The sequence below is a fragment of the Gallinula chloropus genome, assembly GCF_964237585.1.
Source record: "Gallinula chloropus genome assembly, chromosome: 6".
In the NCBI taxonomy this organism is placed as follows: Eukaryota; Metazoa; Chordata; class Aves; order Gruiformes; family Rallidae; genus Gallinula; species Gallinula chloropus.
The window spans coordinates 31559569-31583780 of NC_140091.1; the positions used below are offsets into that span (position 1 = coordinate 31559569).

The following is a 24212-nucleotide window of genomic DNA, read 5'->3' on the forward strand; positions in this document are numbered from 1 at the left end:
TTGTGAGGGAATTATCAAAAATTGTTACTTTTTGCAAGTATGTCATTAGAAGTTCAGAACGATGTTAGGGATATAATTTGAGCCTAATATCATCCATAAACTTTTAGAAAAGTATATAACAAAAAAACTCAGTTTATTCATTAAAAAAAAAAATAAAATTCAGGTGTACCTAACTACTGGGGGGTTGGACCCAATGGTTTCTGGAGATCCCTTCCAACCCCTATGATTCTATGATTCTCCACAATTTTACTAGATGCCTTACCAGCTATTAGGTCACTCAGTTCATTAGGTGGTGAGTCAAAGAACATATGAAAAAAGGAACTCAGAACTATTCCCCAGTATGAATGCAAACTGAGTTCACGCCAGACTGCTAGTGTACTCAGTTTTAAGTAGATCATAGAAACTGTCTGATCTAATAAGGGACATATTATCTTCACCTACAGTTTATTTGCATTCTCCAAAAAGAACTATATGCTTCATGGCAATGGTTTTCAAACCTGGCAAAAATGTATAAATATTAAGAATTGTACAAAAATTTCTATTGCAGTCATGATATCTGCAGAATAATTAGTTGACTGAGGATATCTACAAAATAGATTGTAAAGACTTGGGAAAGGAACTAAGTAAAAAAACCCAGAGCTCTTAGCTTTTAAATATGAACCTGAGTTCCTTTTAATTCTTCTTTTTCAAGTAGCTCAATGTGAATATAGATTCACGTTTTCAAGCATTTCTTCTTCACTATGACTTGTGTGGGACTTCCACAGTCTCTCAAATCCAGAATCTAAATTGCTATTGCACTAAAATATTGGTGTTGAGGACAGTGTTATCTGCATCTGGAATTGTAAGCCCAAAGCTTTCCATTTTCTACAACTACTTATAAATATTCTTGCCTGTTGAAAGTCGAACATCTTTTCTAGATATTCTGTGGATACTTGACCAGAGCGGAGTGGGTCAGAGAGGAATTCTATGATGTTGAACTGGGCTTGCTTAATCCTAAAATCAGGGACAAACTTTCAGTGAATTTGGCAAGTTTGATGGACTGTCAAGCTGCAAAACCTTTCAATCATTGTAATGCATGCTGCTTTCTTCAGTGTGGCACAGTATAATTCTTTTCATAAATCAAAGAATTCTTGAATAATTTCTCAGTCAGACACGTGCACTTACATGAATGTAATAATACACATCTTTATTCATGTGCTGCATTTTTTAGGAATAGATAATTTATTTTGGCAAATTTCCATTCCCATACAGGTATCTCTCTTTTTTATTACCTAAGGTTACTGCAGAGTACCCTATTATGTTGTATAATAATATCTTTTCCATTGAGATCTTCTCCAAAAGGTGATCTGGAACATGGGTTGTGTGTAGAATAGGCAAATTCTTCCCAAGAGTTCCCATCTTTCAAAGACTGAAACTGCTTTCCCTTGCCTTTGAAAATGGGAAACCATCACTCACATTCTGAAGAGACCAACTCAATGGGCTAGGGTACTGTATTTCATTTCTAGGAATGGTTTATGTGACAGTGTTGATCAGACTTCTCATCTTGAACACAGCAAGGTGGCAATATTTGTTGACAAATCTATTGCCAGTAAACAGTCAGTGGGGTGTGATTTATCATGTTATCAAACAGTTTAGAACTATTCAAGAAAGAAATTGATTCTTCAAATGCCTATTCATGAAACATCTGTGGAAACCAAAGCAGACATCACACAGTATAAATTAAAAAGGATTTTTTCCTCATTTAAACCTATTAACACCCTGATTTCTCAGGGAATATTAATAGTTTAATGACCTCAGCACCACATCACTACACATTAGAGTGGGATTTTTATTTCAGTTTAGGGAACTAAGCCCATGGGTGATTAATAGTTAAAATGAGAAATTTACGTAATTGAATACTATATTCCATGAAGTATCATCACTTTAAGCTGTGGGAAAAAAAATCTTCTATATAAGTTTGCTGAACCCCTAAGGAGAATAAAATAAAACTTCACACTGCATTCTTATTGCAGGGTAAGCTTGGTGTACCTGGATTGCCAGGATATCCAGGAAGACAAGGTCCAAAGGTAAGCTGTAAATGTATTTCTTGAGCCTTGACATTAGTCTCAATGGCACTTATTTTATTTATGTGCTTGGGGAAGCAGATTCTGGGCATCCAAGCAAGGGTAAAGTCATGTTCTGAAGTAAAATCTTAACTCTACTGCCTTCAAACCTTTGCCATCCTTTCATTAGTTATGTTTTTGTGATAGCATCACCCTGGCATGCATTAAACAATTTGAAAATTAAGGAACTGCTGATACACTTAAAAGAGAATGAGCACCATATTGCCCACTAAATGGATGATGATTATGATGGAAAATTTCCACGTCGTACAAGGATTCCATTTGTGTCGTTACTGTTTGTTCCATAGAATAAGTCATATTTCTTTGAGACTTGTAATTTACAATTTTCATCATGTTTTCCTTTTCGTTCTGCTAAGACAAATGTGAAAAAACCCAACCCTTAGTTGATTTATGTGCTATCTTTTATGTTTTAATTGCAATAGAAAATTATATTATAGCCATATAGGTGGCTCCTGGATTAAGTGAGGTTTAAAAATATTTTTATTAAATGTATTCTTCAAAATGTCATTCTAACACAGCTTTAGGAAATGGACAGGCTAATTAATTGCAAACTCTCATTTCTGAGATTGGCAAGAAAGAAAAAATGGAGTAAAACCAGAACTCTACAGACATTGCCCAGTGTAGAGGAGGCCGTTAGGGAGATGTTTCATCTCCAGACTGTCTCAAAGATGACTCATGTAGGGAAGTATCACAAATAAAAGAATCCCTTACCCCTTCTATGCAAATGAGCAGTCCTCAAATTTGCTGTACTTTGGGATCTATCTTCATTTTCAAATTTGGAATTATTATTTATTTTTAGAAGTAACACAATTTCCTGGCTGGCTTAAGCAAAGTGTTTTCTCTGAGTCTGGCCTATACTTTGGCTCTTTTCAGTGAAATGAATGAATTACCTGAAAAATGCTTCTCCATTGAATACTCTGTTCTAGTGAAAAATATTAAAACCATTGATGGAAAGTATTCATGAAAACTATTCACCTTGAGAGACATTGGGCTTTTTCTTCTGTTTAACTCAAATTTTTGAGATTTCAGTCTCTTTTTGTTTCCCTTTAGAACTGCCTTTTGACAAGTCTAAGATCAAAGTGGTTTTACATTATTCAGGTCTAAGAATCAAAATGATGTAACACTTCAAATAAAAGTTGATTGATTTTTTTTTTTCAGAAAAGACTTGATCAAGAATTTCATTGCGTTAAATTTTTATCACATTGAAATTGAAAACAATTCTGAAGCTGAATTCACTGTTTGCTCTTTTAATTTGTCACTTAAACTTCCAAGTACAACTAATGACAGCTACAATATATCAAGTCACTAGAGACTTGTTTTGAAACTTGTTCACAGTCGAGTTCAGATTAAAATGAGGGAAAGAAGAAAAAAAAAAAAAGGCATCAGAAAAGCACATTAGCTGTGTAAAGCAAATAAGAAATCCTGTCCCAATATTGTCAAGAAGATTCACACTGTTCATTTTGTTGTCACTTACTTGCTCTTCATTATTTTTCTTCTCAGAATTGTTTTTAGAGTACTGTCATTATCTGATAATTTTCAGTATTTTTTTCTCCTGTGTCCAGTCCCTCTTGTTTAACACAATTGCCAAAAGTACTATATACAAAAGATATTTGCATTTATCTCATGCCTATTAATGCTTGATCGTTAGAATCTGTCTTTTCCTCTGGCCTTTCAATTTTAATGAACATGCTTGGACTTTCCAGAGTAGAATTTTCACCTTCTTTACATTTTAAGTTATAACAGGGGTAGAAATAAAGAAGAAAAGTAAAGAACCAGTTAGGTTTTCCCTAGAATAAGTGTCAGTGAAGTTGTACTGCCCCAAAGTCACTAATGGATAATTGGAATGCTTGTGTGAAACAAGATTTATTAAAAGGAAAACCTATGTAACAAGAGAGAAAGGAGAAAATACCTAGTTACATTTCAAAAAAGAGCACCAAACAGATCGAAGTTTTTGTTATATGCATTTTATTTACCACTAAAATACAAGCAAAATACAAGCAAGCTCCACAGGTACAGATGCATTATCACAGCAGGAAGGCTGACCAGCAGTTTTAGTGGCTGACCAAAACAAACCCTGCTTTGATTTTCATCTCCAGTCACTTAAAAGTTTTATTTTATCAAGTCTATCACCTCTTTGACCCCAAGTCTCTTATGACAGATTAACACCTTGGCAGGTAACAAGTCTGCTGTCCCCCTGAACTATACCAGAAATAAAGAAGAAAATAATACTGTTCAGATTTGGCTGGGCACTTAGCAGGAGGAAAGGGCATGAAAAAGGGAAAGCAGGAATAATGGCTGGAAGCAGTTGATAGAGACTCAAGTCAGATACTGTGCCCATAAATTCTGCTTACAAGATGAGCATATAAGCACATAGACAAATTGTATGTATCAGTTAAACTAAACTGGCCAGTGGGCAATTTACAATTAAACTCTTGAAGTAATTTACAGCTCAGTAAGCTGAATAGAGGACCACTGTCCAAATGTGGCAATGTGTTGCAATTATTATGAATGAAGTTATTTTGTAAAGAGTTATTATACTGTGAGGCAACAAGGCCTTGTTTGTTCCTCTTTATTATGATACAGTTATTTCTAGTGTGCCCTTACTGATAATTTCTTTGCTACTGCTAAAAATGGTGTAGATGTAATGAATGCTTCATTGTCTCATAAGTTGACAAATAATGTCCATTCTATACATTGATTTCTTTTTTTAATGCATTCTGGACTTGAGGCATTATGGTAAGTTAATTTACAGCTATTCATCAGAGCTGCCACATTTGCAAGTTTAACATGTACTGTGTACATGATGTTGGAGGTGTGTTTTACATATAAGTTAAGTGTTGGATATACTACTCTTTTGCTGTTGATATCCTCTAATATTTACCTTAATTTCTTATATAGGGCTCAACTGGTTTCCCAGGATTTCCAGGTGCCAATGGAGAGAAAGGTGCAAGGGTATGATAATTCATGCTTCCATGATACTTAAATAACTTTTGGAACTCAGTGCTATGGGAAGTTGAAGAACTATAAAACCAGGCTTGTCACACTTAAGATGGGCCTCTGCAGTTATGTAAAACAGTACATACTGAGACACTAGTTACCATTCTTTCATGTCTTAATCTAAATATACATGAACTTGGTCACATTATTGTGTATGCTACTACAATTATATAGTTGAAAAACATAAAATCACCTTTGCTGAAGCATCTGTTTTAACAGTATAGTTGAGTGGGTTGGCAAGGACTGTTTTCCTGTATCCTGCGAATGATCCTGCTTCCATGCCACTTCAAGGAAATTCAATGTGTATTTCAGAAATATTCTGATTTGCTGCAAGCTTTTTTTATAGGGTGAGCTTCAAAAAGGCACATTTTACCAAACAAGATGTTGAACATGTACCATTACATCTATTAAAAAATACGTAAAGCTTTTGCTTGTTTGTTCACTTGAGGCAGTGAGCGAAAATCTGTTATGTATAATCTTGAAAGTGTGAAATTGAAATACAGGTTTGGAAAGGTCACTCTAGTGTTGTCTTTCACAGCAATTTAACAGAGCAGAACACATTGTTAGAAAGACAATGAAATTAAGAGGATGAGTCATAGATGTTCATAGATGTTAGCAATTTAAAGTCACAGAATCATGCAATTGTTTAGGTTGGAAAAGATCTTTAAGATCATCAAGTCCAACCATTAACCTAGCATTGCCAAGCCCACCAGTATGCCAGGTCCTGAAGCACTACATCTACATGTCTTTTAATTACCTCCAAGTGTGGTAATTCCGCCCCTTCCCTGGGCAGCCTGTTACAATTCTTGATAACACTTTTGGTGAAGATATTCTCCCTAATATCTAATCTAAACTTCCCCTGGCACAACTTGAGGCCATGTCCTCTTGTCCATACACAAGCAATAAAGCAATGTTCATTTCATCCTTATTGGGAAAAGTGAGACATGACTGATAATCAAGGTAACATTTGGCTTGATTTTTTTTAATTGTAAAAACAGCAAAGAGCAGACAAAATTACAAAAACCTAATTGTATTGATCTGTTATCAGGCCTTCATAAAACTTTCAATTCAGCTAGGGTACTTACCATGTAATTAGTAACATCAAGCTGCATGGATGCTTAGATATTATACTGATAATTAATAAGACAAAACCTGATGGTTTTGTAATGTGAATCATACATTATTATTAATCTTGCCTAAAGGGATATCGTTGTGGTTTACGCTACCATGCACACTGGTCCTAGGAAAGACAAGTCATTGTCCCTGAGAAGTTCACAAGCTGTGTAGCACTTACAGGACATCGCATAACTTTTATTCTGATAAGTGAAATAAAATCAATATTAAAAAGCCCACAAGAAAACCATCAAGAATGCACACACAGGTGTATGCATTTAATTGGTTTCCAATAAAATCTCTCTGATGATTTTGTGTTGCTGTTGTGTTTACCTCAGAGATTAGAAAGTACCAGTTATCAGGTTCCTTTTTCTACCTGAGGAATACTCTATTTTTTTTTTTTGTTAGAATTTACACTAATGCTGAGCCTAAGTATGGTTAGGAGATGTATTGGAGAAAAAAATAAGGGCTAGTATTCTGGCAAGTTCTGTATCCCTGAGTAAGAGTGGTAGGTATTACAATCTCTATTTCTGTTATAAAAACAGAGAGGCTAATTTACCTGTGGAGCTGTCCATGGGAATCTAGGAACTTTGTCTTCAAGGCCATTGTTACATTGGAAATGATGCTAAGTCCTTTAGAATACTACAGAGGGACTCAGCTTGTTGTGTGCCATCTTCTCTGCTATCTTCAAGTAGTTTAAAATGTTCTACTGCCAGTGTCAGAATCTGAGTTAGGCAAATTTAGTGCATTTTGCTCTAAGTTCCCGTGAACTTGGAAAGATAATCAATTTTATCAAGGACCACACACTGGCAAATTGAAATGCAAAGCAGTTACTTAAAATAACATTTAAACCTAAGGGACTTGCACTCTGCTCCCACTTCAGTTAAAGAAACCCACTTTATCTCAGAAATATAGTGTCTGCTAAGATGATTTCTGTGAACTTTTCTCTACAGGGGTTACATGGAAAACCAGGCCCCAGAGGACAGCGAGGACCAACAGTATGTAATTTTGCATTGCAATGCAGAGGCTTTCCTGTATTAACTGCCTCCACTATACTGTGAAGAATTATTTTGATTTGATTATGGTATCCAATAATTATCCTCAACTGCATCTGTGTTAAATTGACAGGGTCCAAGAGGCTCAAGAGGTCCCAGAGGTCCCACCGGCAAACCAGGTCCAAAGGTAATTGTCAGGCACACTGCATAGGTTGGCTGCAGGCTGTTTCTTTTAAATAAAATAGAGGTCAATCTTTGAATGTATTGTCTCTCCTTTCTAGGGTACTGCAGGCAATGATGGTCCTCCTGGCCCACCAGGTGAAAGGGTATGTAAAAGTATTTATGTACACATTTGGGTTCTTCTTATGTAGGAGTGTGATTTGAAGGCTTCTTTATTTTTACTTCTCCCTTTTAGTTCTTTGCCCTTCTTCAACCAGAGTAATGAGAACTAACAAAACCTGAGCTGCAGTGCTGCTTTCCACCACTTCATGAATGGGGTAGCTGAAGTTTGCCAAAAGCTCCTTCCATCTGTAGTTCGGTTGTGCACAAACAGGACACAAAGAATACATACACACTTTGTATTACAGCCATGCACTTTGTTTATGTCCATGCAAATTACAGCTGTACTTACCAGCTCTTAAGAATGCATACTGCTTGTTTACAGGATTTACAAATCACTCAAGCCATCTCAGAAGCTTCTTTCTTGAAGCAGCTGATTATTTTTTGTGCTGATCAGCTAAGAATATGCTTGAGAAATCCTGTTGTGCTTGCTATTTGTTATTATATTACCAAGCAATACACAAATCCAAGTCAGTCTGTTACACAGCAATATATAGAAAAACAGTATTAATAAATCAGATTTGTAATAGCAGCACTTGAAAACCAGCTCAGATAGTTTAAGTGGACATGCTCTCTGCCAAAGTATTTTTACAAAGCTTAAGAACAAACATTTCTTTTGTAGACGTATTTCATTAACCTCCTAACCTTTTTTCATGTAGAAAATCTATACATCCTTTCCCACTACTCACCCCCAAGTCCCAGTGATCTCCAGAAGTCTTACTCCTCAAGAGAGAGTTCCTTCTGCATTTTCCCTTGGTCCACAATGTCATTTTGTTGCACTGTTTTTTTGCTGAATACTTGCACACTTGGTGTGACAATGTTGACACAACAACAAACTTACTGGCTAGAATGGCTAAGCAAACTGGAAAAGGAGAAAGGCCATAGGATCAAACCACATGGTTTGATTGAGTTGATTACTGGAGTTAAGGTCATCTGTAAAATTAATGATAACAAGAGCATGGTGTCTGTTTTACAGAAATCTCAATATATCAGTTTATGTGTCTGCAGAAAGCAAGGTTAATTTTGTTTGGTTTATACTTAGCCATTACAAGTAGAATGTTAATAAGCATATACTCTACAAACATAAAGGAACACACAAGCCTGCATATCTAATCTCACAGTTTTCTGCTTAAGAAAAGGATTCATTTCCTTTTGTCAGAAAGCCATTAAAGTCTAAACCATAAAAATTATTACCAAGTACATAGGAAACAAAAGTTTTAGTTTACTAAAAAACTTTCATATTCATTGTTTTAGCTCTTTCTTTCATTCCTGAAGCAGAATAATACCTAACTGACCAAGGAACTGCTTACTAGAGCAGGATAATGGATTTTACTGTAGGAAGCATGGTAGAACAGAAACAAAATTGAGGACTGGAGGACTAGACCATAGCCAGCATGTATGGAAGGCAATACTCCCAGGGAGGCTGCAGTAGGGAGTTCAAAGTACCTCTGTATGAAGCAAAAGGCTATGTACCAAGTGGAACATGGACAGTGAGAATAAATAGAAAGCTTGGGTGAAACAGGAGCAATGTGGCAAGAGACAGACAGGGGCAGGAAAGCTGGGATTCAAGAGAGGAATGAGTTAACTGGGGTGTTGGATGTAGAGAACTAGACATAGTCCTAGAAAGGAACTGCAGGTTGTTTTACACTGAGAAGGAACGTCAGAGGCAGACGACCAGCAGCAGAGCCTCATGAAGGAGGAGTTTGCTGACAGCAAGAGGTTAATAGAAAGAGAAGCTGTGGGGGACTGAAAACAATGAGCTGATCAATCTAAGATGAAGGCCTCCCTGGAGAGAAATTGATTAGAGCAAAGAGATGAAGAATCACAGAGCACCACATTTCATATCACTTGTGTAATGTAAGTGTGAGGTATCTATTTGATTCTCAGTAGGGGTGGATTTCGGCCAAAAAATAAAACTCTCGGTTCTACTCCACTGAGACTGTTTGAGGTACCAGACATAAACAGACATATAAATATTAAATAACCTGTCCTCTGCAGCTACTGTTGAAATGAAATTTAATGATGAAAAAGAAAATGTAGTTTTGATAACATGCTGTTAGTATTGTAGTGCTTTTCTCACATAATCCATCAGTCCAGTGGCTTGAAATCTGCAAGCCATATTGTGAATAAAAAAAATGCAAATCTTCTTTCCATAAAAATCCTCAAGATGTCAGGATTAAAGTACAGTGGGGATTTATGAGAAAGAAGGTGCAACTAACAGGAAAACTTTGAGTTGTGCTCTTGTAACCCAATTCCTGAGAGGGACCAGTTTCTTTAATATATTTTGTACAGTAGCTGAGTCAATTTTAATAGTTTTCCTCTATAGAACTCCTCAGGTTTTTTTGAAATTTTATGCTTTATGTTATGCCCAGAAGCAAACGAGGCAAGGTCATTTGTTCACCAAGATAGCAGAATAAAAAAAACCCCAAACCCTCATAGAGAATATATTTGGGGGTTACAGACGTTTCAGAAACAACATTACACTTGTTTTGGAAGAGAAAATAAAAATGAATGGCAATGCAGAATGATCACAAAGATTTCTTCTTTTACCTACCTCTTCTTAGTTGACCTAACGTTGCAGTAGAATCCTGGTCTAGTATGGAGGAAGATTCGCTTAAGGGCAAATTGTCCCAGGCTGGGTACAAGGGAACCTCTCCCACAGCTGCATCCGCAGGCTGCTTTGCCTACAGCAGGAGGCAGCCATGCCTGGAAGGGACCCTGAGTAAATATCTGTGTGGTAGATGTATGCAGACGTACACGTACCTACACATGGATATGTATATACTTGTACACATACACACCCAGTGCACTAACTCATGTGACCATCTTTTTCATGCAGCATGGTTTTACAAATGTAGTTAATTTTCTCTCTACCTATGTATGTGTATGTACAGTGTTCATGCATCATGGGTTTTTTTCAGCTATCTCAACTATTTTTCATTAGGAAGAATCTTGCATGTAGTCCCTGCTGACTCTGGAATGCTTATTCTATATTTTACTCCTGCTTTATTATGCACAGTTCCAGCAGTCAGATGCAGACATACTTTATCTAAGTAGTTTCTTCATTTTTCTTACTGCATTCCTACACAAACAGTATTGCTTTCAGGAAATCCCCTCCAATGTCTATGCATGTGAACTGTGGCTAGCAATATTTGTGATAGTGTAGCTGAAGCTTTATATTTATAACCAGACATTATCTACAGGGTTCATATATTTTATAATTGAAGTGAAGTTTTTAATCCAGTGTCATGGCAGATAGAGTAAAACTTTACATGTTTGGTTGCCTTTATACTAGGGACCACAAGGGCCTCAAGGACCTGTTGGATTCCCTGGGCCAAAAGGACCTCCAGTAAGTAACTTTTTAATTAAATATGTGCAACAACATGAATGTTATTTTACATACAATGTGTCTGAAATTAGTATTTGAAGATTTATTTAGGAGATGGCTTTTGTATAGACTACAAATATGTTTATTCAGTTTTAAGGCTAAGACAAGAACTCACATACTCAAAAGATCATTGGTGCTGCTCATATGACATTTAGCCTAATAGGCTAAAGTGCAGATTTTCTGGTATGTTGATGCCAATGTCCAGCTGACAGACTGAGTGTAGGCAAAATGTGACTTCGCTGGTGTATATTTTGTTTTAACAATGGATTCATTGAGGAGAAAATTAAGAAGGAGACATTCATTAGTAGCAGAAACATGTAGAAGTAATAGCACACTTGACCTGCAACATCAATTCATTATACTGCATCAAACCACCTGTGATTTTTGACACCTGAGCATTTATTATTTTATTACCAATGCCAAAACCTGACATTTCATCAAATGCTCCTCTAATGCTTAGTTTTGTGTCAAACGAGTCATTAAGCAAAGAAGAATGGAAGTGTAGTGGACTTTCTGTAATTTCTGAATTTACAGAAATCCACTTTGAACACACATGCATTTCACAACCTAACTGTCATCCTCCAAGCAATTCCTAACACACATCAGGGAGGATGCAAGGAAAATGTACAGTTGAAATCATAGGTAGCTGATACAGGAGCAGTTAAACTCGACTGAAGACAAGTCAAGAAAAACCAAAGATATCAGAGATTCTTACAGCTAACTGCACACTTTTTTTCAGAATTAAGAATGGCTAGGAAATGCTTTGATTTATGACTTTTCCAATTTCAGGGGCCACCTGGAAAAGATGGATTGCCTGGGCACCCAGGACAGCGGGGAGAGACTGTAAGTAAATGTACTCTACTCTCTTAGTGTGGTAAACCTCCAAAGGTCATGACTGTGATTGAAACTAAAGAAACAGAGACAGCAGAGAAAAGGGGGAAAAGCTGGGACTAAAAAGTTATTTAACTTCAGTGTTCATATGGCTGGTAGGTTAGTGATTAAAAAGCTTAATTGTTTCCATGCTACAAGAGAGAGGTTATTCTTTGCTATGCCCAGTTAGTAACGCCATGAGCTTAAATAATAGACATCATAAAAATTAACACTCAGATTATAGTTTTAGTAAAGATTTCTCATCCAATTGCTATATCATTCTTTTCTCTCTGAATACATAAATAATAACGTAATAAAAAATTATTAATGATAAACTCTAAAGTCAACATCTTTATGAGGTAGGATCAGGAATGATTCAACCTATGGGAAAAAATCGTAAATTTGGAAATTATATCCCATACAAACCCCTAAGAATCAAAATGAGCATATGTTTTTGTAGAAAACAAGATTTACATTTTTTAAAGTAGAGTTGATTTTTTTTTTTTGATTAACATTTCCATTTCAGATTTTAAAAAAATGTATAAATCAGAAAATTTTCCTTGCACTCACTGGTAAGTCAAGGTCTTAAGAAGTCTGTTCTTATCTAGGCATATATCTCAAAGTTCAGTGGTGCATGTGGGCATTGCAGCAATTAAGAAATTAAGCTGAGACATACTCAATCTTAAAAAAATTAGTGTCATATTCCTAGATTGCACTCTGCAGTTTACTTATGGAATAATAAGCATATGTTGATAGCAACTGAGGTAAGTATTAGTGGAGAAAAGGCTACAGCTTCTTCCCCCACTAAGCCATTTGCACTTTGAAGAACTGCTGTTGTTTGCTGAAATTCTAGACACAGGAACAGCATTATTATGATAAATAATTTTGAAAATAAATGTAGGAATAAATTAGATACTAATATTAAATTAGTACCTCCTGAGAAGGGATCATCAGTTTCAGTGATATCTATCTAACATTGGCAGGAGGTATCAGCTGCAGATTGTTAGATTGTCTGGTGCTATGCAAGTATTTAGTGTTTTGTGCCTGTGAAAGGATAAAATAGTTTTTCATTCAGTTGTTTCATCTATTAGATTTAATCAAGGACCACCTTGTTAGTAAAATAAACTCAGTTTTCTTAAATTGTCTTTCACAGAAAATAACAAAAAATGGAGGCTGATTAGGCACTTGGAAAGACACATGGTGTAAATTTTTTACTACTAAATATTCTTGATGAACCCTTGGGATGTTCAGGCCATCTTGACTATTTGCTGCTGACATTTCCTTAGCTTATTGCTTCTTTTACAAATCTGAATCTATAGAAATAGATAAGCTGGTGAAATGAGAGAGAAAGTAAGGTAGTAAAACCATCACTAACATCAAGAATCATTGAATATACTGCACAGTATCAAGGCATTCAGAAAACCTGAGAACAGCAGGTCTTCTCAAGGTACTTTCAGGAAACAGGTAATATTCAGAAGAAGTTTTGATTGATTCCATCTGTAGCAGTTCTGATTTTCAGTCGTTAGAGCACAGGGGTACTTTTGTATTTGTTTTTAATCTGGATCATTTCAGAGGTCTGAGAGAGAGTGCCTAAACAGTTATGGGCCAAACTGAACCATGGTAACGTCTGGCTGGCAGCGAGAAGAGAATCAGATTGAGGAAGGTAAAAAAAAAAGCTTAAACCGGATCTGATGGAATGGGGCAACTGTCAGTGAGACAGTGCCCAGAGAAATGCAGAGCAAGGCCCAACATTTATGTGCCAGATCATGCCTTTGTTTTCATATAGGTGAGCAGAGCAGGAGGCCGATTTAGGCTGTTAGGCATGGGACCCTATATGTGATACAGCAGTGAATGCACTCTCCTAACTTCACACAGAAATACATTTCCAGTAATTGAAAGAAAAAACTTAGCATATTTCAAAGATAAATTAAGCAGTGCTACTATAAAGTGAGGCTGTCACTCAGCTTATTGACTAATTTAGCACAGAAATCTGATGCCACTGATTGGCAATTTACCAGCGTTCTAAAAAACTCTGCCAAAAACTTTCCTTTCCATTCTCTGCTTCCCAATTTTTGTCATCATATCAATTTCTCATTAACTTCATTCTTTTTGTGGCACTCATGCTCCCTCTTTTACCATGTCTGTACAACCTTCATCTTCCCTATGCATCTATTTCTTTTAATTTTCTTTCTGTCTAACCCCCCTTTAATGCCCATCCAACTTAATCTACTATTGGTGTCTTTCTTTAAAAAGCATTTGTATGTGTTGCTTTGTGATTCATAATGTATCTATGTAAAAATGTATTTTCATCTGCCTTTTTAGCTACATCACTTATGCATTCAGACTCACCTAATCAAGTTCACCTAGGGAGAACTGTAAAATTGACTGGAATTTTTACTGCTGTAGCACTTCAGAGAAATTTGAATTGACAGGGATAAGAAAGACTAATCAGTGTTTCACTTCTAAGCATACACAGGAAAAAAGATCTCATTTTTATTTCCTGAAGAGAAAGAACATGTGGCTTGGAATTTCTTTTTCCTCCTCAGCACAAGTATGTATTTTGCTATTCTAGTTCATGTCCTGTGTAACACAGTATTTTATTATTATTTCACAGGGTTTTCAAGGAAAAACTGGTCCTCCTGGCCCTGGTGGTGTTGTTGGCCCACAGGTACATCACTTAATTTCATGGTTAACTTCATCAGGCCTGTGTTTAATGAGTATGTTATGACTACAGTAGTTGCTTTTGATGTGTTTAAAGGACCACAATGATAGTTATATTAGTTATATTAATGATGCATAACAATTTTAGAAAAGTGTATTTGGTAATCATTAGTGATTTCACAAAACATTCAGATGCTGGAGTTCTGTGTGTTTTCTTCATGAGATGATGAAGTTGGTGGTTTACAGGCGTCAAGAAGGCAGATCTCTCCATCATGAAATAGTGTGGAAAGAACAATGCAACATGTGACTTTCTCATCAGAGGCCAAATTTTTGTCACTTCTAGATTATCAAGAGATTCGCTATTAAAATTTCACTTGATCTAATCTTATTTGCAACAAAATCAAGCATTTGGGTTACATTTAGGTACTTCCTTCAGTGAAAATTTTCTGCTAGTGAACCTGTAGAGATATCTTTCAACTCTCCTACCTTGCAATTCATATTATTCAGAAAAAATGACTGTGTTTCAAGACAAGTATGGTACATGGATTTCCCTCTCGTGTCCTTTTTGTAACCTCCTCCCATATGTCGGTATGCACTGGGTTTTAAAGCTTCATTGCTTAAGGAGCAAAGTTAGGATTTCACTCTTTGGAAGCTGCACAGACATGTCTGCAGGCAGAATGCAATGCAAGATTTATTTTATAGGACAAGGATATTTTGTAAGTCAGCTTTGCCTGGAGGGAAGGTGAGGAATGCATGCTAACCAATGGTAATACTGTTTTGTAACAGATACTCAGTTGGATATTAAGAATCTGCTCTTCTCCCACCCTCCGCTCCCCCAAGATATTAAATACCTTGAGGTGACTGAAATTTTACTTCTGTGCTTAGGGTCCTACTGGTGAGACTGGCCCAATCGGTGAAAGAGGTCATCCAGGTCCTCCTGGTCCACCAGGTGAACAAGGCCTCCCAGGTGCTGCAGGAAAAGAAGGTGCTAAGGTATGATGTGGCTTTGGGGAACAAAATGAAAAGGACAAATAAATTTCTGACAGACTCATATTTCAAATCATCATGCAGAAAAAAATCAGATCATACAATATAAAATCAAAATTATCACCTTTTACCCAGAAGGATTTTGAAGGCTGGAAGGTTCCAGTTTTAGCACTGTGTCTGCTTCCATTGAAATTCTGAGAAATCTCTTGAGCCAATAATTAGGATTTTTGTAATAAAAAAAAAAATTCCAAAGTTTCCATACACGACACAGTCACTATGGAGATACAGAGTAATGACAAGTTCACACCAAGGAGGAAAACCATACATTGGCATTTAAAGTAGGAGTGGTATTACAAGGCAGAATTTCAGTGACCAACTTTAGCTCTTTAAGCCTTTGCTTACTTTTTGGCCCCTGTTGGAGAAGAAGAAAAATATTGCTTATCTAGTTACTATGTAACTCTATTCAATTTTTAATGAATGTATCTTTAAATATATTTTTATACCTTGGTGTGTTTTTCACTATATTCTATAGCTAATATTGTATTTTGTCAAAGCTTGTTATAAATTTAACCATACCAATAGAAAATCTTAAAAGAATTAGTAGGTAAATAGGTGGGGTCATCATCTCTTTGTCATTACTATAAGTATGATCTGGTGTTTAATTTTCACCACTGGTTTAATGACTAATATAAGTATTTTAAGCCTTGGGATTTTGTTTTTAATCAAAACGTTTTATGTTTCCAAGGGTGACCCAGGCCCTCAAGGCATTCCTGGGAAAGATGGACCAGCAGGTCTTCGAGGTTTCCCTGGAGAGAGAGGCCTTCCAGGTGCTCAGGTATGATATATGCACTAGAACAATGATGATGTTTCTAAATACAACAGTGGATTAACTTTTGTTTTATGGAACTCTCTGCTTAAAAGTTAATGCACTAGGAGAACAGACATCAAAAATCTGATGTTGTTAAATATCATTGACTATACAAGCAAAACCCAGTTTATTCTGTGGTTTGTCTTTGGATTTTTACATTCTTTCTATTAGGCATGTTGCAAAAATAACTCTTGAACATTCCAGTGTTGAGAGTTAAGGTGTTTGGGTTATTCTCCATTTTTTAGGGTGCAGCTGGTCTGAAAGGAGGGGAAGGCCCACAAGGTCCACCTGGCCCAATTGTAAGTAAACATCATAATTTTATGGAAATATAAACAGTATTACATAGTAATCTTTTTTATTTACAGGCTGTGATGTTTTATCATCAGCACAGTCTGTAAAACAGATAGATAGCAGCAGACAGATATATGTCATTCAAAGTGATTAATAATTATTTTCTGCTTATTATGCATACTAAGAAACATTAATTGAATATGAGGGTGGTGAATATCTGAAGCATTCTTCTATCAGTAGGTATGAGATTTACTTGCTACTCACATCTTCTCTTCTCCTCTCTTCCAACTGCTGTTGCACAGCAATGTTTTCCCCCTTCATAACTCTGTTATCCCAAAGGCACTACCACCATCACTAATTGGCTTGGCCTTGGCCAGCAGCAGCTACATCTTGCAGGCAGCTGGCATTGGCTTTATCAGACATAGGGGGACCTTCTGGCAGCGTCTCACAGAAGCCATCCCTGCAGTGCCCCTGCTACCAAAACTTTGCCATGCAAACCCAATACAGCTGTATTCCCTTTGTAAACTCATGCAGTTGACTCACATAAGGTTTAAAACACTGCTGGTGTTCAGCATAGCCTCAGCTAGCTTTTAAATATGTGGCATCACTACTTTTGCATTCTTGTTGCTGCATCTAGTATTTTAAATCACATACCAGCCTATGTGTAAGTTTTGATTCATTTTAACACATTGTGAAGCAGATTCTTTTTGTTTAGATTGAAAGAGCAGAATGTTCCATACATAAAGAATAACACCCATAAACATTCTACTCATCTCCAGTAATTTCTATGTAGTTGGGAAAAGTCACATAGCTTATTTCTTCTTAACACCATGCAGTATGTGTACATTTCCAAAAGGCATCAAAACAAGTTAGCTGAGAAAGGAATGGAATGGAGTGAACAGGAAGCGAGTAGGGGGAGTCAGAAGGGATGTCATCCCATCCCATCCCATCCCATCCCATCCCATCCCATCCCATCCCATCCCATCCCATCCCATCCCATCTGAGGAACCCAAACTGTTAAAAGGAAGAGATTAATCAAAATCAAGAAATCATAGACCAGAGTAGTCTCTTCAGTTTAAAGGTCATGTCTTCATTTCTTGTTAAAGAACACCCTAAGGCTGGATTAACCTCTCTGTTAGTTAGTTCAGGTGCAATGAACCAGAACTCTTCTGAGCATGCATAAACCAGACAGCATAAGCATACCTGATATTTAACACACCTTGCTTTCCCAGACAGGATGCCCACACAGCAGTTGTGCCACTACTATTTACTTTCTTGTAAATATACATTGCACAGGCTGTAAGACAAAAGCACATATCCTGTGATGGTTGTCCATATTTGAAATACAAATTTGTATTTAAATTCAGGTGTTCCATGTTTTTCTAACTCCTCATAGGGTCTGTATATGTTAGTGCTTTAATTCAAAACATCAGAACCTTTTTGAGGTCAATGTTGTAGTCATCCCTATTTACCATTCTTTGGATCCTGGGCTGCATCAAGAACAGCATGGTCAGGAGGCTGAGGGAGGTGATTCTGTCCCTATTCTACTCTCAAGGAGGTGATTCTGTCCCTATTCTATTCTCACGAGATCCCAGCTGGAGTGATGTGTCCAGCTCTGCAGTCCCAGGTACAGGAAAGATGTAGAGCCATTGGAACAAGTCCAGAGGAGGGACACAAAAATGATCAAGGAGCTGGAGCACTCTGCTATGAAGACAGGCTGTGAGAGTTGGGCTTGTTCAGTCTGGAGCAGAGAAGGCTCAGGGGGGCCCTCATTGCGGCATACCAATACTAAAATGGGTTCTACAGGAAAGTAGGAGAGGATCTGTTCTCCAGGGAGTGTAGAGATGGGACAAGGGGCAGTGGCTTTAAGATGAAAGAGGGTTAGATGTTAGGAAGAAATTCTTTGCTATGAGGGTGGTGAGGCACTGGAACAGTTTGGCCAGAGAGGTTGTGGAAGCTCCATCCCTGGAGGCATTTAAGGCCAGGATGGATGGGGCTTTGGGCAACCTGGTCTAGTGAGGGTGTCCTTGCCCAAGGCAGGGGCTTGGGCCTAGATGATCTTTGAGGTGCCTTCCAACCCAAAGTGTTCTATGATTCTAAATTATGGAGCTCTCCTTCATGGGAAACTAAATTGGAAGAGAAATTCCAGGAGCATTTCTAATCCACGCAGCTAATGGGAGTTCAGTACCAGACTCGAATTATTACGCAGTCTGGAAATACACAGAGTGTGGGTGTCAGGAGCACAGTACCAACTGCTGCTTCACTTCATTCTCCATTCCTGTTGGGAGTACTTCTCACTAAGGTAAACATAGTCAGAAAGAATCGTGTAAGAAGCTCAGAGATTTCTGCATATTCTTTTTCTGATCTTTGAGAAATAGGTGTAGTGGTAGCAGGAATTATGGTCAGACTGGAAGTTTGAAGAGTAAACTTTTTCTCTTTTTCTTTCTTTTTAAATACACTTTGAGCTCACTGTAGTGCAAGCAGGCCACCTGAGGCACAAACAGCACCAAGCTGACCTGAGAATATTCCAGAGGTCCTCAGTGGGATTGGGTTTTTTTTGTATTTTATTTTTAATTACTAAATTGCTATCTTGAAAGTGTTTTTCCAGTGAAAAAAAATGCATAGGTTCCCTTAATACTTGGTTTCTGTGCATCTGCAAGGGCCACAATTAAACCACAATAGCTTGTTTTTCTCACAGTAGCTCGTAGCAGACGATGAGCATCAAGCAGTTCTAAAATATTTCCCCATCTATTTTTAACCAACAGAGGGTACACAGAGAAGTGTAATTATAATGGAGTCTTCATTTGACATTTATAATAGGAAGATAATTCATGCCACTGGACGATTTTCCTCCAATTTCCTGCCAATACCAATTGCTTCTAACTAGCATATATCGTCAATTATAAGCTTTATTTGGCTAGGGCATACATCTGCAAGCATACCAAACAAATGACTGCTCCAAATACTATGCATGCCAATTACTGTGCTTAGAGGGATTTAGACAAAAGAGAGAGATGCATGAATGCACTCTAGAGCAAGGGGTTTTTTTTCCAGGTTTTTTTGTTGTGGTTTTTTTGTTGGTTTTTGTTTGGTTTTGGTTTGGGGGGTTTTTCAGCAGTTCTCTTTTATCGGCTATCTTTGCCTTCTCTTTGTTTTCTTCCCTTCTCAAAACTAGTGTGTGGGATGCTGATGAGAGAAAGCTCTTCAGAATGTCAATCAGTCATTTTTCATTAGCTCATTTAGCAATAGGATGACCAAATTGGACTCAGAATGAGCCAGCTGTAGGCTACCCAGTTATCAATACTGAGCTATCTAGAGCTATTTTCCTCTGTCTGATCATAGGGATCTTAATTTGTTGAGCATTTAGCTAGTCATCAGTAAAAAGCATTACTACTGTGAAATGTGTATGATACCTATAATCACATATCTCTTCACAGAAAAAGAGATAAAAACCAAGATTACTAATGAGTTTATAGTCTATGTAAGAGAAATACAAGACAAAGCCTGACACTTCCACTCTGTAGAAGAGTTGTTAAAAACTCCTACAAATTTAATGCAAAGATTCCAGGATGTGAGTACCACTGCGAGACCACAGGTTACTGAGAGTTTGGTAATATAAAAGTGGATTGTTTCATAGCAGGACAGGGTGACAAAGAAGATGATAATAAATATAGAATGAGAGAACAGACTTAAAAAGCTGCCTGAAATGCTTTTATGAGTTGTGAACTGTAATTTTGTGTGTTCTCTTTTGATCAGAGGATCACACAGAGAATTGAGAAGATCCTTGAAAACAAGTGTGGTTCTTCTTCATAACTCATGTGAAATTTAAGAAATAAAAATGATACAAAGATAAACATGAAAAGTTGGCTGAGTAAAAATTGTTACTAGATATTATGGCCACTGATAATGTCTGCTGTCTGATACAGGAAAGATCTATGAATTATTTGGATTTTTTTTTTCCCTCTCTATTCTTGCATCCTACTGATGAGATGAGCTAAAATTGTTTAGCTTATGAGAACTGACAAGATCAGAGCCACAGTAGTGTGGCTGCAGGGTAGTAATTTTTTCTTGTTGAATTCACTTAAGTCTTAGGACATAAAATAACAGAAATAGGCATCCACCTAGACTTAAAAAAAAAACCCCACCACCTGGAAAAATAAAGTAATCTGTGACTCCTGGACAACTACTTTTTTGTACACTCATGCAAAATTAGACCTTACTGAGATAATTTGCAAAAATATTTGGGGCAGTGATTCAGCATTCTCTTCTGCCACATTTATATGGAAGGAAAAATCACCCCATTATAGAATTTGTACCAGTTATGCAAGTGGAGGTCACTCCTAGAAATGTATGGCATGAATATAAGCAAAGAAAATGAGCCCTCATCATAGGTGAAAAATATCTTAAAATTTACATCTTCCAGAGCCATCAAAATTTGATGTTGCTTAAACATGGAAAAGTCTATAACACCTATTACTTATCCATTCCATGATGTGTCACCCACTTCCACTATATCCATTGGAAAAATGAAATTATCAGCAACTTTAAAAAGTGTTACAAGCTTTCTTGTATGTGTCAAGCTGAAAAGCTGGGGAAATACCGCTACACAGCAAACAAACTTCTAATACTGCTCCATTGATGCAAAAATTGTAAAATATTTAAAAGAAACAAAACAAAGATGTTGTAAAAGTGCAAAAATACAGAAATTTAGAGGGGGAAGACAGCTCTCTGCTTCTTGGTTGCCAGTGAGGCCACAAATTTCAGGATTAACTATGTTGCTCTTTGTGACGTAGTCTTTGCTGTTAGACGTGTAAGCACCAGACTAGCTGATATGTAGAATATAATGGAACATGGAATATAATGCTCCCCTATCCACAGGACACAAAAAGGATGTCAAATCCCTCAGGAAGTATCAGGAATGGCAAAGCTGGATTTCCTGTCAGAGTTCTCAGCCAGTGATGGTGCAATAAAAGCCTGAAGAAACTCCACCATTCTCCCTGCTCTGCCTGTACCCGGGAGAGCATCATGCTTCTGTCTCCCTGCACGTGCAGGGAGGAGCGATAGGAAGAACGTTAGATGGCTGTTAACCTTTGTATCATCACAGGAAATTTTTCCCCATGCTTTCATGAATCCAGTTCATAAAGGCAGAAGAATACTTGGTTGGAATCTACTAGTGTGATCAAGGAAATACTAGGAATTTGAGTATAAATGTCTTTTAACCCCTGTCATTTTCTTTTTGTGGTGTACCACCAAACAGTTGTCCATCTCGAGTTATGGAGAACTTTGGTTACAGATCACTGTTTAGAAGTTAACCCAGCTTGCAAAAAGGATTTAAACTCAGTGCTTCAAATTGTAGCTTTTGACTAAATGCTAAACAAAAATGGATGGACCAAAATTTAACATTTTGGTTCTGAAATTCCATTTATTTGGGTAGAAGTTCCAATCTATGTTGTTATCTGTTCCCTTGCATCCTCTTAGGAAGGTCTTTTTAGTACCAGAACACATCATTTCCTTTACTTTTCCCCTTTCAGTACTACTTAAAAGTATATGGGATCTGTATTCTTAGAAAGTGCAATAAATAGGACAAGAAAAAAGTAGGCCACCCTAGGTATCTCTGTCTTTAGAGCCCTGCAGATTTTTACATACCTAGTACTTTTCTCCATCTTGTCTAGTTAGCTCAATCCAGCGGAAACCATAAAGGCACAGCTCAAATTAGAAAAGGTTATGGAGCTTGGCTCTGTGGCAGATTGACACAGTTAAAAGAAAGGTTGCTTTTTATGGAACAGCCATAAGCCTTATCATGCTTCAAAAGAAAGATCTGACAGGGTAGGTAGAAACTAAATTTTCACTTGTGGATGCTTTGGCAGTTTCAGGTACCAAAAAAAAAAAAGCCCCTTCTTCAGACAAGTAAAGGAATACAGTAATGACAATGATATGACTCATTTAAAAGTGATATTTATTGATGTTAGAGTAAAAATTATTCTTCTCTGCTATTGTTCTTTCAAAATATATTCTGGAATATAGAATTCCAGGTTTTTTGCCATATACATTGTCTGTCTTTTCCCCTTTAATATGCAATATTAGATTTTTAACTTTCTGAGCTTACCTGAAGATACCTGTACATCCAAGTCTCCTCTCTATGACACAACCAATTAGTCATTATACTTCAATAGATTTTTACACAGGTGAATTGAAATGTAGGAACATACTGATGAATGCAGCCATGTACAGTATGACAGCTTGGGTTGTAGGGTGCTTAGTGCTGTGTTTAAAATGGCGAGTGTTCTTTCATCAGAATGATATGTTGATGTATTCTGGATGTACAGAAAGAAAAAGTACTTGAAAACAGGCTGAAGCACACTCCTGTTATGATGAACATATACATGAAGGGGTATTTATGAAAAAAAAATCACATTTGTGTTGAATATGAACTCATGAGTATGAACCTCAGGTGAGTCCTTTCAGCGTTTGTCGTTACTTGTACATGTGTCGAATGTGTACCCCTCTCCTGGCTGGAATCTCACTGAATAACACGTATCTTTTCTGTTGACCTGGGACATGAAAACCACAGTTTTCAGCACTATGTTTCTTACAATTGTAAGAATTCTCTTACATTTTTTTCTTTCTCTCCAGGGTTCGCCAGGGGAACGTGGAGCAGCAGGAACTGCTGGGCCAATTGGTCTGCCAGGCCGTCCTGGACCTCAGGGTCCTCCAGGCCCCGCAGGGGAGAAGGGAGCTCCTGTAAGTATTCAGACTCGCATAAAACTAACACAGCAGAGACCTTTAATTCCAGAATGTTACTTTTTCCCACTCTAGTATTTGCCTATTAAACACATCCTCAGCATACCCGACCTACTCCTTTTATATTTGCAAATAAGTAAATAGGAAAACAGTGATTGTCATACCTTACAATACCCACAAAGTATTAAACCTGTTATTATTGTGGGAGGGAGTGTATGTAATAAAAGTTTGCCAGACCAGTCTTTCATTAAAACTTTGTACCCAGCCACTGTCTAATTGTACAAGAGCACAAGTGTATTTGTCATCAGCTTCCATTATTACTTCATATAATTTTCTAATACATTATCTTCCCTTTATAGTTTCCTTTCTGTCATTTTTGTTTGTTTTTTAAACTTTTTATTGGGATGAAACTCCCTCTACTGAAATCTTCATTTGTCTCTTGTAATAACGTGCATTCCTTCCTTTTCTTCAAAACCAGGGTGAAAAAGGTCCTCAAGGTCCAGCTGGACGTGATGGAGTACAGGGTCCTGTAGGCCTTCCTGGTCCTGCTGGTCCTAGTGGTTCTCCTGGAGAAGATGGTGACAAGGTGAATCATAATAATTGGTGTTAGTGCATCTGTGAGAAGGTCTGTCATACAGGTCTCTGGTTGTAGCTTTTCTCACAATAAATCTGGTGATGAAGAAACACTCAGCCCTGCCTCCCTGAAACTTTCTCCATCTACTGAAAAAAAAAAGCAGATGTCTGAGGGACAGATGCCATGGGAATTTGGGATTTGTGTTCAAGAACTAGTAGACTTTTATCCTGGCAAAGAAACAGGGATGAAAGTGGTAAAATAAATC

General features: G+C 37.1%; 1 protein-coding gene across 3 annotated transcripts in view; it reads left to right on the forward strand.

Annotated features, from left to right (window-relative positions):
• The window catches only part of COL11A1 (collagen type XI alpha 1 chain), a gene marked incomplete at both ends in the record, with an annotated part of 145459 nt that overhangs the window by 83635 nt on the left and 37612 nt on the right, over positions 1–24212 (forward strand). For all 3 annotated transcript variants that reach the window (XM_084266324.1, XM_084266326.1, XM_084266325.1), the window contains 13 exons: positions 2013–2066; positions 5022–5075; positions 7187–7231; positions 7362–7415; positions 7510–7554; positions 10863–10916; positions 11745–11798; positions 14440–14493; positions 15372–15479; positions 16219–16308; positions 16587–16640; positions 23266–23373; positions 23852–23959. In XM_084266324.1, the coding sequence (XP_084122450.1) occupies positions 2013–2066; positions 5022–5075; positions 7187–7231; positions 7362–7415; positions 7510–7554; positions 10863–10916; positions 11745–11798; positions 14440–14493; positions 15372–15479; positions 16219–16308; positions 16587–16640; positions 23266–23373; positions 23852–23959 (882 nt within the window). The remainder of the gene's footprint in view (positions 1–2012; positions 2067–5021; positions 5076–7186; positions 7232–7361; positions 7416–7509; positions 7555–10862; positions 10917–11744; positions 11799–14439; positions 14494–15371; positions 15480–16218; positions 16309–16586; positions 16641–23265; positions 23374–23851; positions 23960–24212) is intronic.